General features: G+C 49.8%; 1 protein-coding gene across 2 annotated transcripts in view; it reads left to right on the top strand.

Annotated features, from left to right (window-relative positions):
- Nucleotides 1-11296: 11296 nt before the first annotated feature.
- NOTCH1 (notch receptor 1) overlaps nucleotides 11297-15853 on the top strand; it is an 85830-nt gene continuing 81273 nt past the window's right edge. The window contains exons 1-2 of one of the 2 annotated variants that reach the window (XM_065418973.1): nucleotides 11297-11314; nucleotides 15628-15664. In XM_065418973.1, the coding sequence (XP_065275045.1) occupies nucleotides 11297-11314; nucleotides 15628-15664 (55 nt within the window). Of the gene's footprint in view, nucleotides 11315-15378; nucleotides 15665-15853 lie in introns of those variants that run through there. The other variant, XM_065418972.1, reaches the window with a different exon arrangement.

Here is a 15853-nt window from a genome sequence, read left to right as displayed (position 1 = left end):
ACTTGGGGGGAAATTCACCAAACACTCTTGCAGCTCTGCATCTTCTGCCAGGAGCCCCTTTAATCCTGCAAGCTAAGCAGGTGTGGTCTGGGTCAGCTCTTCTAAGGAGTGCAGAGGTGACGCAGAAAGAGGTGCCAATAGTGTAGTGGTAGGCTCGCCTCTCCCAGAATCAGCCCTGAACCAATAACCCAGCACGGCATTAGGGGCAGAGCTGTTGTCTTTCAGAAGGGACAGAAAAGCAGTGTCATGACGGCTTGTGAGCATTGCAGATCCCCTGGAACTTTTTGCAAGCGCAGAGGTGTCAGTCTCGTTTCCTTGGCCAGATTCCAGCCTAGCACTTACTCTCTCCCCCCATTTCCCTTGATGGGCTCTTCTGCGCCTCATGTCCTAAACTGTTGCTGTGTTCTACCCCAGAGGTAGTTGAAATTACCTCTCTGTCAAGTCTACAGAGCTCTTTTAGCATCCCTGTTGATAAAAGGTGCAGTATCCATGTAAGATAGTCTTAGAGCTCAGGAAGAAAACCAATTGCCTTCTGGACACGCCCCTGCTCTCCCCAGCACAGGGCATGTATGTAACATTTCCTTCTGTGTCTGAGAGTTACATTGCTGATGTAACGGCTTGCGCATTTAACAGGTCACCCTGGCTTTGAAGCCACTGGCTCAAGGGCCAGAAGGGGTGGGATTCACACCTTCCCTCTGCCATTGTTTCCCAGCAAACAGCTCTCTGTTGGGCTGCCTCCAGAAGCACCAGCGCCCTGCAATGCACAGAAACAGTCTAGAACGTTTTATTTTCCTTGTAATTAACTGTTTGCAGCACACCCAGCATATCACTATCTCAGTGGCTCCAGGTCCCAGTCCACTGACAGAAAGCTGAAGCCTCCCCTAATTATTAGTAGTATTCAATGTTTGTATTGCAGTAGCATCCAGTAGCCCCAGTCGGGAGCTCATGGTGTTAGGCGCTGTACAAACACAGAACAAAAAGATGTCCCCAGCCACAAAGAGCAGACAGTCTAAGGGCTTGTCTGCACATACAGCACTACAGGCTACTCTGCTGACGGGAAAGCTTCTCCTATCAGTGTCGTTAATCCACCTCCCCGAGAGGCAGTAGCTATGTCGGAGGGAGAAACTCTCCTGTTGACACAGTGCTGTCTACACACAATAAGTGGATGCAGACGCAGTCAGGGAAGCACACGGAAAGAACGAGACAATATTAACAACATCGACTTTCTAGAGACCTTCCCTCGCCAACACCAGAAGACAATCGCTTTGTTCTGCACGGGAAAGGCAGCGGACGAGTCAGTTCACAGTGCAACACTGGGATGACATTTTGGGCAAGGAGCCATGGGGGAACCTCCCTTCTTTTTTCAAGTGCATCATGGGATCTTTAATGGCTTCCAAAATCCCAGCACAGAGGAACCTCCCTGGAACAATCTATCCTGGGAAGACAAGGGGCTGAGTTTATATTGCAGGACTCTGAACCTGCCATCTGGCTCCTCAGCCAGTGTGAATAGGGGCAGCGCCAGTGACTCTCTCGGAGCTGTGTTCATTTACACCAACTGAAGCTGTGGCCCAGGCCAGGGAGTTTGTGGATCTCAGCTCTGATGCTCAGGCTGCTTGCCAGCCTCTATCCATTGCTTCTTTTCTGATTGACACTGACCCAGTAACTCAAGACTAAGGCCGAGTCTCCACTGGACATGTTACAGCAGCACATCTGTAGCACGGCAGTGAGGGCCGCCACTCAATACAGGGATGGGACGGCTTCTCCCATTGGTCGCTGCAGCGCATCCACCTCCCCGAGAGGAGGCAGCTAGCGCTGTCTACGCCAGAGGGGAAGTCGGCTTTCCATACGTCGCTCAGGCATCTGGATTTCTCACACCCCTGAGCGACGTAGCTGGGTCGACTTAACCTGCCCTGGCTGCGCTGCAATGCGAGGAGGTTCCCTGCTGCCATTGGCCTGCCATGGGGACAGCGGTCATGGGGTTGCTTTCTGGGCCACGGTTCTCTCGGTTCCCACCCCTCTCCTGGTTCCAAGGGATCAGTTGCTCTGCTCTTCCCTGGCAAGCCCCACCTCCCGAGAATAGGTTAACTGAAAGCAGAGCCTTGTGGCCTTAACTCTGCCCATGGGCTGGGAGGATTCAGCCACCTCTCCAGCCAGGGCACAGTGGTTGGGAAGGTGAGAGCTGGCAAATGGGGGGGGGGGGGTGTCAGGGTCTCCCACTGCAAACCTCTCTCCTCTTTTCTGTCACTGACAAAAGAACTGCGTTCGGACAACATTCAAGGTCTGTCCTGAATCCACAAAAGCCAGGGATTCCTACGTGCCTTAAACCGGGAGCCAAATTTTCCACTGGTGCAAGCTCCGCGGACTCCCAGAATTTGGTGCTGGGTGTGGGCTGGTGGCTAGAGGAGTGGAAGTGGGAGCCACAGGCCTAGCATCAGGGTCTGAGACTGGGCCTGGCCCTGGGGGCCTTCCCACGACTGGCTCCAACACCACAAGACTTTTAGCAGGGCCACAGCCATGGGCGGTCTGAGATACCATGCTCAAAGCCACTCCGGTCACACAAGTGACACTGAATCAAGCGGGATCCCAGTGCGACTGGCCCCCCTCAGAGGCAGCGAGGTCCAGTGACAGATTACCTGCTGCCCAGCTGGGCTTTAGGGAAAGCATCTGGGCCTTGTAACGGGGAAGACAGCAGCAGGGGAAGGAGGGCTGCCCACTGACCTCACTCCACTCGGGAGAGGAGGGTGGTGCGAGGCAGAGGCTGCAGAGAGAAGGAAGCCCCTGCAGGAAGCCTTGACCACGGGAAGGGCTCTGAGGCCCACTGAGATCCTGTGAGCATGTGGAAAAACTGCAGGTAGAAAGGCCTGGGAGCTGCCGCAGAGCTACAGAGCAGGGCTAGACCCAAGGGAGGAAGCTCCTGAGAGCGGACACTCAGACGAGAGCAGGGAGTATTTAAAGGAGCCCAGGGCAGGCTGAAGGGAGAGACAGAGCAGAGCAGAGCCTGGGAAGGGCAGAAAAGCTGGGGCCATCTTGGACACTTGAAGACAGGCAGACCTCAGTGAGGAGGGGCTGTACCCAGTGTGAGACCAGGGTAGCAGAGACTTTACTGTGTGTTTATGTTAATAAACCAGGCCCCAAGAAGAGGCCTTGTCTTTGAGGCACCCGAGTGAAGGGGAAACTGAGGCTGGGAGTGGCAGAGCCATGCTCGGCCAGCAGGGGGCACTACAGGACAGACACACCCTTTCACAATAGGGAACAGTGAGGTGAGTACACTAGTGTCCCTGATGGTGAAGAAGAGACAGGGTTCAGTTCTAATTAATCTAAAGAGGTTCTTTACTGGGACGCCTGGACACATGCAGAATTGGTGGTTCTCTCTAGCTCCCATATTAAATAAACACACCCTGCGCTGTGCAGTGTCACAGCACAGGGTTGCCCTAAGCCCTGGCCTAGATTTCACAGCTATGGAAGGGACTGCTGACATGCTATCTAAACAGGTCCCAAAGAAGACAATTCCAGCGTCCCACCAAACAGGGGATATTTCAGTGACTTGATTAATTCTGACAAAATCAAATGGAGGCCAAAATTCTTGGTTTCAAAATGAAATGAGAATCTGGGTGGGAGCAACAAGGAAAATTTCCCTCTTTTCAGTTTCTCATTGTCAGGCGGTATGGGAGGCAGGACTCCTGGGTTCCATCCTCCACTCTGAAACTGACTCACCGAGCAAGTGACTTAGCTTCTCTGTACCACCGTTTTCTTGTCTTTCCTTCCAGCGGGGCTGAGAGATGCTGTTGTATACTCACCCAAGCAAACAAACAACAATATATACAAAGTTTGTGGTTCCAGGCTGCTAAGCAGAAGCTGCCAAGCCACCATTTTTGCATAAGGCTTGGGCCGGGCTTTCAGCACTTAAGGAATCCACAGATGAGGTAAAAGACCATCTGTCTGTCGGTCTCTTTGTTTCTCTCTCTGTCTAACTCAGACTTAGTTCTGTCCTTCTGGGGAAGTCCCATATGTTTCTGCAGTTCCCTTAAAGGGCAGCATCGCACCGTCCTTAGCAGAAATCAGAGTACATGTAATAAAGTGCAGTCTAACCCATGGGATTATTATTAGATCTTACACCTTTCGGCCTCTCCTAGCCGGGCTGTGCCAAAAGGAAACAGCATCTTTCAGCTGATTTCTCCTGGTGCTTGGCTTCGTATGCTGGACTTTGATTCCACAGCGAAGCTAATTCGATAATGTGGTCTGCATGGGAAGGAAGGGAGTAGAAGGAATTGGCTATTATTTTTGGCCTCTCTCCAGGCAGTGTTTTTGCTCGGAGGCTCCGAGGTCAGAAATGGGTGGGAAGCTCTCTCCGGCAGCAAGTCCTTTCACATGCTGGTTTCGCAGAGGGCGACTCATACTACTGAAATGTTTGGCCTTAGGCGGTCGAAGCCCACCAGAGCTCCAGGCCCCATGCGAGCACAGGGCTTTGGAATGGCTGGGAGTGAACAGCTCCCGTTTCCTGCGGCCTGGTGTCAAAGCCGTCACCTGAATCGAATTGGCGTCTGTGAATTCCTCAGGGTGATTTAATGGCGCTGTGGCCCTGGGTAGAAAGACCCAGCCACTCTCTGAGGCTGCCCTCTGGGAGATGCCACTGCGTCCTCCCATCCAGGCAAAAAGGATTGCCCCACAATGTGAGGGCCCAGCCCACAAACCCCATGGTATCCCCCAAGTCCACGCAGCACTCAGGAATGTGCCAGGGAGAAACGGACCAGCTGTGGGGTGGCCTTATGCCTCAGCATTGGCCCTGAGCTCCTTGGAACTTTGCCCCTGCTCCCTGGAAGGTCTTGGGCTACTTCTGCTGGGTATCTGGAGGAAGGATATACACCCCCAAATCACACCTCCCCCCAAACCGCCTACTATGTAAGTTCCTGTACCATGGAGAGCCCTCAGTAGGGCCTGGGGGAAGGGGGGGATTTGTCACAGAAGCAGAGTGACAGACCCAGGCAGTCACCCCCATAGATGCATGTACAGAACGAAAAGCAGGCTGTACCAGAGTCATATTCTCCAAGGTGCTAAAGAAAGGGGCCAGATCCTACCTCCATCAGCATCAATGGGAGTTTGGCCATTGACTCCAGTAGGAATGAACCAAAAGGTACCACACTGCACTGCTTGGAAAATGAAAAGCATTTCCCTCCAACCATTTCAAAAGAAACAAACAGTTTCCCTTTAGTTTCTTTTGAAATGTTCCATTTATTGATTTACAAAAATGGCCTTTTTGGCCAAATGAAACCTATCATTTCTTTTGAAATCTTCCAGGTTTTCAGCGGAATAATTTCAGGTTTTGTTTTTTCCTTGAGAAAGAGAGAAGTTAAAACGAAACAAAAGGTTTTGTCCTGAAGGGGAAAAAAGGCCATTTTTGCTGGAAAAAATTGCAAATGAATATTTCAACCAGCTGTTGCGCTACCTAAAGACTCCTAAATCTTAAATACTCATTGCTCTTAATAACAAGCTGGCATCCAACCTACTCAGGCAAGCTGCCCTATTAACTAAAATGGCCTTTAAGTAACCTACATAACCTACAAAACCAAACCTCTCACAGAGTACACGTGTGAGCTAGAATGTATACAGTATTTCTGAATTCCCAGGAGCACCCTTCTCTGGAGAAATAAACTGCTTTAAAATATATAAACTAACAACAGCAAAATATCCATGTTATACTACATATTTCTTGACTGTCAAAACGGCCTTAAGGGAAGCTGTGTATAAATTATATTCATGCAACTCATTTGAAGTAGAATTCAGCTGTGATCACACCTGCATAACTAAGATATATCCATCTTTTCTTCACAATCCAGAAATATGCAGTATACGCTACATGTCCAGACATGTATGGCATGAAATCACACATTGTTTTGGCTTTTTTGCTGCTGCCAGCAACGGTTTTCAAGTATCTGTATTTTTTAAAGTAAATATTACGTAAGAGCCCGATCCTGTATTTCTCACCCAGCCCAAAAGTCCCGCTTAGCCCAGCGGAAGTGGAAGGGTAGAAGGGACATTGAGACAAGAGGAGAGAGAGAAAACACCACCAAGAAACAGATTGAGAGAGAAAAGACCCATTAGAAATAAAAAAAGCCTCAAGGGAAGAAAATTTTAGAGGAAAAAATAAATTGGAACATTGGAAAAGAAGAGAGACGTGAAAGACAGAGGGGCAGTTATGTTCTCTGCCTTGAGGAGGCACAGCATTGAATGTGATGCCAAAGGGCGTGGGTGCCCTCTAGATTCTGGCCTTGCCAAGGAGTCACAGGGTCCCTAAGTATAAGTTACAGCCCTGGCTACTCTAATCCCCCAGCTTCTCCACAGGGCCACTGGCTACACGCCCAGATCCTGCCACCCTGGACCCACCCACCCCAGCACGGCCCCCAGACTGGAGCTTGTGAAGGGGTCAGTGGAGGGTCTCTTACAGCCGCTGGAAACCCAAAGGAGCTGGAGAAGGGTTCGTTGGTTGGTTGCGTTTTGTGGAAAGGCCAGGTGGCTTGGCTATTTCTGGGAAAGTTTTCTAGGCCTTGTACTGGGAGGAGGCAGTGCCTCCCCAGGCGCCCAGCCCTGACTCCTACTTTTCACTCTGTGTACACGCGGTGCATGAGTCCCATTGCCCCGCTCCCTCTGATCATTACGCTGAGCAATCAGCAATGTAACAGCTGAGCCCCAGCGGAGGTGGAGTCAGGGGTTTAGCAAAGGTCGGGTAGTGCCAGCCAGACAGCTAGCCAGAGGATACAGCAGGTCTACGCACAGACAGGGGCATGCAGCAAGCAACTGTGGGAAAGTGAAGGCAGCACTCTGACATAGGGACAGAGGAAAGCCATATTGGCACAGATCAAGGGCCCATCTGATCTGCTATCTGGGGGGAGGGATAGCTCAGTGGTTTGCGCATTGGCCTGCTAAACCCAGGGTTGTGAGTTCAATCCTTGAGGGGGCCATTTAGGGATCTGGGGCAAAAATCTGTCTGGGGATTGGTCCTGCTTTGAGCAGCGGGTTAGACTAGATGACCTCCTGAGGTCCTTTCCAACCCTGATATTCTATGATCTGCCTTCAGCAGAAGGTGGGGAGAAAAACATAATGGGTCATGTCGATTTGCTAGTCTAGTAGGTGGGGTGGTATTCCTTCCTAACCCTCCAGGTCAAGGCCCTGAAGCATGGTGTCACTCATAAATATAAAAAAACTGTTCGTCCCCCCGTTCCAAAAACACCATGCACATGGGCAAACTGAGGTCCCGAAGGTTAAGTGACTTTACCGGGTCACACAATAAGACAGTGGCAGAGCTGTGGATAGACCCCAGGTCTCCTGACTCCCAGACTGATGCATTAGCAAGACAAAGTTGCTGGAGAACTGAATCCACAAACAGTTCAACAAATAACAATGGAGGCACGTGCTCCCAATGCTGGGTACTGTAATTTTCTACAAAATTACTACAAACCCCGTCTCCAAATTCAATGCATAACCTTAGGCCTCCTGCGTAGCAGACGTGCGTGTGTGGGGCACATGCAGAGGATGTTTTTATAAAAGGAGGTGACCCTACAGTCATGGAAGAAACGATCACCAATAAACCTGTTCGGATGTGTAGTTCACATTAACAGAGCTGTAGGATAAACATCGTTTAGGATCTCTGCCTCTGTTTACACAACAGCGAATGTTTCAATCCTTTTATTGATGTAAACAAGAGCTAGCCAGTGACACAGAGAGGTAAAAGACCTATTGAAGCGATGGCTGAAATATACCTGCTTTCCCCTCCTTCTCCTGAACTAAAGGCAGGTTATTTTAAACACTGCATATACTTGCTAGTAACAATAGTACTTTGCACCTCAACAGCACCTTTCATCCAGGGGTCTCCAAAGACTGTACAAATCCTGCAGTGACATTCATCCCTCTACACCATTTAAATCCCATTCAAGCCCCTGCCACTAATTACTTAGGTAACTAAACAAACCAGCACGTGCGGCCCAGGAATCAGGAGCAACCCTACAATAACAAACAAGTGTGCACAGATTCCTCCTAGAGGTGTGCAGGGGCAAGAGCAAGGCTTTTTGCACTGGGCCTCACAGCTGAGCTGGAGAGGGGGTGATCACACTCTGCACCCAGTGTCCCGGCCTCTTCTCAGAGGTGTGCAGCCCTTCAGGCAATTCTGTCTGCGTTACCCAGAATGCCTCTGGGGACTCATGCTGGAGCAGAGCCTTTGTACATGTCCCAACCCCACCCCAACATGGGCTGCGGCTCAGCCACAATATAGCCGTAAGTATAAAAAATGTAATGATCTGATACCACCCTTCCCTTTCCTTCATACCCTGTTACTGTCTGCAGAAAGAGGGAGATTAGGTGCATGAGTTTTGCCAGATGTTCACCCCGTTAGCCATGATTTTCTTCCTCGGATGCAGGACTACTCCACCGCGGAGTAATTATCAAAGGAAACATGCTTTCAATGTCTTTTTAATAAGCGACGCTGCAGAGGAATAGTGTGAATAGGGCAATTCATCCTATGACTGTGCCTATTAAATCCACCAGTCAGCTCTTTTTAAAAAAAAAAATCAGGATTTAGATCATTCTTGCGAGTCCAGCCACATTTCCCCTTTGCCCCAGAGAACTGCAGTCTCGTCCCATTAAGGAGCAGCTTTGGCTAAGATAGTTTCACATCAGCAGCCCCTATATAAGCAACTGCCTGTATTTTTATTTGTGTAGACTTTCCAGGATGATCTCCACAGATTATATTTAACAGATCATAACAATATCTAAAGCTCTGCACTGTTTGTGGTTTCAAACGATGGCGGGCAGAGGAATGCATAGCGAAACGTGACTTGGGAAAAGGAAGTAAAATCCAGTTTGATGTCTGCCTTTTCGTTCCTATTTTTATTGCACCAAATGTTTAAGTGCAAAATATCGAATGGGATGATAAAGAGATGGAAGTGACATGAAGAAATAGACACACCAGTTGCTGCTTGTGTTTAACAGGCATTTGCCATTAAAAAACGCCTGTTTTTATTTAAATAGCCTAGGGCAAATTTCTCACTAAACCAACTTTCCCACGCCAGCCCAGTGCTCTAACTCAGATTTTTGGCAATTTTTTTCCTGAGCTGTCAAAGCAAAATATAGAGACGAATGCTGGTCTCACTTAGGGTTTTTTTCCAGCCCCTGGAGACATGAAAATAATTTACAGATGTGCACTACCTGATTATATTTGTATGAAGTTTTGCTTAGTGAACATAATTTTCCTAGTTTGAAGTAACAAAACAAAAACAGAAAAAAGAAAAAAAAACAGCCCAGCCCTCCAAAAATCGCAGGTTCTGACCCATTTGGTTTTAACTTACTAAAAATTTTATATGTGTCCGGATTTTTTTAAACAACTCATCATATGGACACTTTACATTATTTCTATTAAAACCATTTTATGATTGTTATTTGGAAAACTACCTAAAATCCCATTATTTTAACCCAGAAAGTCTACTCAAATTAAACATTTGATGTGTTATTTTCCTGTAACTTCTTCAGTTTAGTACAAAAGGTTTATTTTTATAATTTGCCTATTAACATTTTTTTTTTTTTAAATATGGGTTGCAGTCTTCATAGGAAGTGTTTTGAAATAAGTGAATGAAAGGCAGCTCAGTGCTAAGATCCCTCTGCCAGGATAATCAGCCTTTTGGTAAATTATGTTAACAGATTAAAGGTAGGTTTTGATGTGTCTGAGCAGGAAAAGGGACATTTCATTATAGTTGTAGCATTTCTGCTAAGGTACTAAGTGCCTCCTGAAGTCGGTGGAAGCGCTCCCAATGGGTTCACTGGGTTCAGTTCTATCCCCAGCAGAGTCAGTGGCAAAACTCCCATTGGTTTCAATGGGAGCAGGATTGGGCCCCTTGTTGTTCAGGGTGCGGCTTTGGCCTGTAACGTGCAGCAGAAGTTGAATGGCCTTAGCAGTGGCTGAGCATCACAGCAGAAATCTCCCCGTGTGTGTTTGATGCTCATTCCCTGCCCCCGGTCTCATCCCTCTCCAAACACAGAGCCCAAACCTTGCAGACCGCTCGTGGAGGGGCAGGGGAAAACAACGGCATCATCCCATTCTTGTGCATCTCCTGGGTGTTCATTCTCCTAGTCTATGGAGGCAGTGGGGAAAGCTTGGCCCAGTTTCCCCAAACCCTGAGCCCTCAGGCCCAGCGCCCAGGCATGTGTCGACACTGGCGTTTTTCTCAAACTCCCCCGTCTTTGCGCTATCCACGGGTGGCACCAACCGTAGGAGCAGAAGAGTAAACTAGGTGCCAATGGCTACCAGTGTGTTAACCAGCAGAGAGCGCACTAATCGAGGGTTTAGGAGACATGGGTTTTATTCCCACCTCTACTGCTTGGTGATCCTGGGCAAGTCATTTCCCTGCTTCATGCCTCAGTTTCCCCATCTGTAAAATAGGGATACCCATTTCCTTTGTAAAGTGCTTTGAGAGCTGTAGGTGACAAGAACCCTATATGATCTAGGTGCTGTTATTGTAAATGCGGACCCCGTTAAAGTCAATGAGAAGGCTCCCACTGATTTCAGTGGGGCCAAGATTTCACCTCAGCGTGCGTCTTGCCCTGCTCTGACTGTTTGGACTACCCTGGTCTTGACACAATTACTTGTACTGCAGTGCAACATGTGGCCTAGGGGGGAGAAGGGAGTTCATTCTCCAGTCTCCGCAGGGATGCTGTTGAGACTACCCAAACCAAGCCACTTGTGGTGATTTCTGTGCTGTCACTCGCTAACAGAGTGCTGGAGGGGGACACCAAAGAGCCGTCTGATGATAACAGCTTTCAGTCACTACCAGCATGAGCTAGATTGGAACCAGCTAGCAACCTCATCCTCCAATGGGGTTATATGTGAGGAGTAAGGTATTACTCAGCAGGGGTAAGGGTGGCAGAACTTTATAAAGGACCTTTCCGCTGAGAACCTCAAAGCCTTTCACAAGAGTTTCGCTACCCCTATGTCAACACTGGAGAAACTGGAGTGCAGAGAGACTAAGAGACTGGCCCAGAAGGGTCAGGGAGGGATCCCAGGGGTCCCGAGTACCACCCTGCCTCGCCTCTCCAAGCCCCTTGAGTCTGGAATCCTTCCACAAGGCCATATTTGGGGTTGTGGGACCCCTCAAGACAGGTTTCTTGAGGGAACAACCCAAGGAGACATACAGCTAACCTGCATGTGCAGTGCTTTCTCAGCTCAGAGAACAAGCCCGGGCAAAGGAACATAGGTATTTCCAAGCAGGTAGAGCAGAGAGGGCTCCTGCTAACTGCTCGTGAATGTGCAAACACAATGGACAAGGTGGGGAAAGTGGAGGGAAACTGAATACCTAGGAGTATTCCAGATCCACCTCTGCCAGGGAGAAACCTCATACTCAGATGCACAAAGCCGGTTCTGCTCTGCTCTGCAGCCCCACTGACAAGAAAGAAGCTAGTGGGAGTGCAAATCAGCACAGAACGGGCCTGATGTTTTGTAATCTCAAAGAGAAGACTAGGAAAGAAGAGATGACAGCAAAGCAGCTAAGTGTTAACGAGGTGCGGGAATGTCCCCTCATCTGGGTTTTGGCAGCATTTATAACCCTACCCCCATTATCTTCTTCATTCTCCCATAGCTGCTGTTGTGACCAGTTCAAACTGGAGAACAGGAAAAAGGGAGGAAAACACAGGGGGGAAGTTTCCTTCCCTGCCCAAGTGTGGAAAATAACAGATGTAAAGAGAGGCACTAAAGCTATCTGCTCAGGTAGAAACATAAACCCACGCCTACCAGCCAACAGCTACTGTTATAGGGTGACCAGATGTCCCGATTTTATAGGGACAGTCCCGATTTGGGGGTCTTCTTCTTATATAGGTTTCAGAGTAGCAGCCGTGTTAGTCTGTATCCGCAAAAATAACAGGAGTACTTGTGGCACCTTAGAGACTAACAAATTTATTAGAGCATAAGCTTTCGTGGGCTACAACCCACTTCTTCGGATGCATATAGGCTCCTATCCCCCCCACACACACACACTCCCTGTCCCGATTTTTCATACTTGCTGTCTGGTCACCCTATACTGCTAAGAGCTAGAGTTTGTCGGCTTATCAACCCCAGGGCACATACAAAACCATGAAATCGTCAGATGTCACCATCGCCTGCCTATGTGTTTAAATCGAACACTGCATTCACTCTAGGCCTAACAGCAGTAAAGCATAAAAGGCACTTAAGTAAATGCACATATTCCCCCTTGCTCCTTGTCTGTCCATAACGTGCCTGATCCAAAGCCCAACGAAGTCGAGGGAAAGACCTCCTCTTGGGCTTCAGGGTGTTTCAGATCAGGGCCAATAAGAGTCAGAACGTACTTATTGTTTTTAATATCTATCCATGGAGCTTGAGTCACTTGAAAAAGGTGGGCAAATTATTTCGCATTAGCCCCATTTTACGGGGTGGGGGTAGCCAGCATGCAGAGGCAAAGGCCACAGTTTCCAAAGTTGGGTGCCTAAAGCTGGGTACCTAGACTTGGATTTTCACGGGTGACTAAATTCAAAGGGACGCCCAACTCGCTTGGAAAATCACCGCCCTAAATCCATGCTGGGGCACCTACATCAGAGGCCTGTTTTGAAGGACGAAAGACACAAGGAAAACGAAGAGAGCGTACAACTGAGAAATAATGCTGAGGGGCTCTTCCCTTTGATCTACTGAACAGAGTCTTTCCCCTCCGTTTTTTTATTTGTTTCACACTCACTCTGGAAATAATTTACAGCAGGAAATAGTGGGGTAACACCAGCTCTGTGTAGGATGGGAGGTGCCTTTGGAGATGAAGTGAGAGGGACAAGTGGACAAGTGAGAGGTGTCACTTCTTTTCATAACCCATTGTGGAGTCGGTCTCTCTTTCCCTCTCGCTTCCCTCCTTTAACCAAATGCACACTAATCTGGACAGGCACGTTCCCTGACTCTGACACTGTTACCAAGCAGTAGAGGTTGAACAGAACCATTTGGAGACAAAGGAGGGACAAAATAACTACAGCTGGCTCAGGACAATTCATCTATCCTGTTTTCACTTGGATTCTCCCTGAAACAATGATCAGTCCCTTACGCGGCAGAACTGCTTTGCAAATAGAGGCCCACAGGATGCATTAGCACAGATCCATGTGCAGATACCATAGTCTGTGCTGGTGGATCCCATTAAAAGATAAGTGCCAGGTTGCTAGCAGGGCTAGCTGTACACTAGTGGGATGAAAGCACTGAGATGAGAAGTCTATGCCCTCTTCCTGACTTTGCCACTGACTTGCTGTGGGACCTTGGGCAAATCCCTTAGGCCTTGCACACACTCAGCTTTTTCTCCACATTTCCCACTGTTGCACGAACCGATTATGTGGTTACAAAACAGGGAGCTCTACTGTAGACAAGACACTGGCATTTTTTGCCACCATCTGCGCAGGATTAGATGGCACCGTGGAAAAGAAGAGAGTACATGAGCCTTCCCACACTTGATGCCATTGTTAGTGCTACATCACTGGTTGTGTAGTAGTGGGAGAGGTGAAGGAAAGAGCTCACTGTAGGCACAGACTTTGGCCAAGATTTTCAAACATGAGTGCCTCGAATTTGACACCTAAATCTATATTTAGGCACCTAGACAGATGTCCAGATTTCAGTTCATCTTTAATGACTGGGATTATATAGTAATTGCTCAAGCCATGCTGGAGCACCAAGGTGGGGCAGGAGGGGTTGGGCCTTATACATGTGATTGTATTAGTAACTACAATTAGCTGTCATTGTTAAATTCCTAGAGGGAGTCACATTTAGGAATCCATCCTGCAAGCCTTCCACACACAGAAATCCTATTGACTCCAGAGACAGCTCTCTGCCTTGCAGGACTGGGCCTAACAGGAGAGAGCGAGAGGAACAGGGTGCCCAGAATAAAATACAGAGGTAGCTAGGGCACATGGCAGCAGCCAGCATTTAATGTTGCACATGCAGGAGTCTGGCTAGAAGTTTGCTCAAGTTTGTTTTTTTCCCCTCCCTCCTCTGACGTTGGCTTCCAGGCCTTCTTTTATTTAGTTATCTAATCTCTTTCTTTATTGTTGGCCAGAGCTTTGGCTGAAAGTTCAGAAGTTTACAGCACAAAAGAAATAAATTAACAGACCCCACTCAAGCTATTTCCACTGTAGCATAATATATATGCTAGGAGTCGGTAAAAATGCATTCCCAGTATGCAGGGCTTTGGGGGTGGATAAATCTTTATAGGGATGGTTTTGATAAGTCACCTCACTTTGTGTAACCTAGAACATTCCAAGAGCAAAAGTCAATCACAGAGTCAATGCATTGGAGACCCAGAGGTGTCTGGGACTGCAGGACTCGGGGCCAGGTTTTTCAAGGCAGACACAAAAGGTGGCCTCACAGATCTGTTTATTCACCTGTTGCACTTGTCAAACTTGGAGCTGCTCGCACTGCACCTGCAAAAATGCAGGTTGCATCCACCGCTCTGGTGAAAATGCATCCTCTCCCTCTGCACCTGGACAATTGAACAGACCCCCTCTCCCCGACTGGCCTGTCAGAAAGGCAGGCAAACCTGTCTGCTCTCACAAAACCCCGCGGTTACCTGCCCTGATAGGTAGCTAGCCACAGGGTTACCTGAGCCAGGTGCACACTTTTGCATGCACAACGCAGGCTCTGGGAGGTGCAGGGGTTGAGTTCACATTTTTGTGGGTGCATCTGCTGTGCCCGTATTTGAATACTGTTCCCCCCTCTCCCCATCAGTCCACAGGTTAGGCAGTCTGGCTATCAATGACTTTTCCCACAGTCCTAGTGGGGGGGGGGTTTACTCTCGTCCACCCCCCTAAATAGCTGATACAACTTGTCCTCTAGCAGCACCCAGCTCTTGCCCCTCTGACCCCCCAGCAACATGCAGCCTCAAGTCCCCCTCTTGTTGCACAGGGGCAAACACACTTTCCCAGAGTTTTCTACCCTCCGACCAGCCCCGGCCTGGCCCCGGCCCCCTCCCAGAGCCCGGGGGCAGAATGCCAGGGGCTGTGCCGCGGGCAGGGCATCCCGGGGGACCACAACCCAGCTTTGGGATGAGCAGCGCAGGGATCCCTCCGCGTGCACACACACACACACACACACACACACACAACTTCCAGCAGTCTGGGAAACTTCCCGACGCCAAGGAGTTCCCCTTCCCGGGCTCCTCCTGAGCGCAGGGGCTTGGGGAGCAGCTCCCCAAAACGATCCCGCCCCCACCTGCCCCTTGGCAGCCCAGGGGCAGGCTCCCCATTGCCCCTTGGCAGGCTGGGCTGAGCCCGGGGCACCTGGGCGGAAGGATCGGGGGGGGGGGGAAGAAATGGGAGGAGAGCGCGGCTCAGAGCCGCCTCCTCCTCCTCACTAGGGGATTTGCAGCCGGAGGTTGCACGGGGCGCTGCGGCTCTCTGCGTCTCTCGGGGGCACCGGGCATTTCTCCCTGGGAGCGGATTGCTTTTCCCGCCTGAGTTTGGGGTGCTTTTTTGGGGGGGGGGGGATCCTGCATGCCCGCCGGCTGGCTGGGGGCGCCCCGGGATCGATGTGGCTCTGAAAGGGGGGCCAGGACCAGCGCAAGAGAGAGACGCCTGTGTGGAGCTCGAAGAGAAGGAATGCAGCAACTTCTGGTGCAGAGCCTCCTGCTGTCGCTGCTGCCCGTGCTGAGCCGAGGTAGGGGCCAGGGCTGGGCCCGGGGGAAAGGGAGAGGATGGGGCCGGGGGCGGGGGGGGGTCTGTGGCCACCAGAGAGTTGATGCTGCGGAGCAGCAGTTAAGCGCCCCGGGAGATGGAGCTGGGCTCCGGCATGTCCCAGCCAAAGTCCTGCCTTCTCTCGCCGGCGAAATGGAAACTTTCTCGCCCG

This window comes from Emys orbicularis, chromosome 18 (genome assembly GCF_028017835.1).
Source record: "Emys orbicularis isolate rEmyOrb1 chromosome 18, rEmyOrb1.hap1, whole genome shotgun sequence".
NCBI classification, from domain to species: domain Eukaryota; kingdom Metazoa; phylum Chordata; order Testudines; family Emydidae; genus Emys; species Emys orbicularis.
The sequence above is the reverse complement of the archived record's forward strand: the minus strand, read 5'-3'. Positions and strand labels throughout refer to the sequence as shown.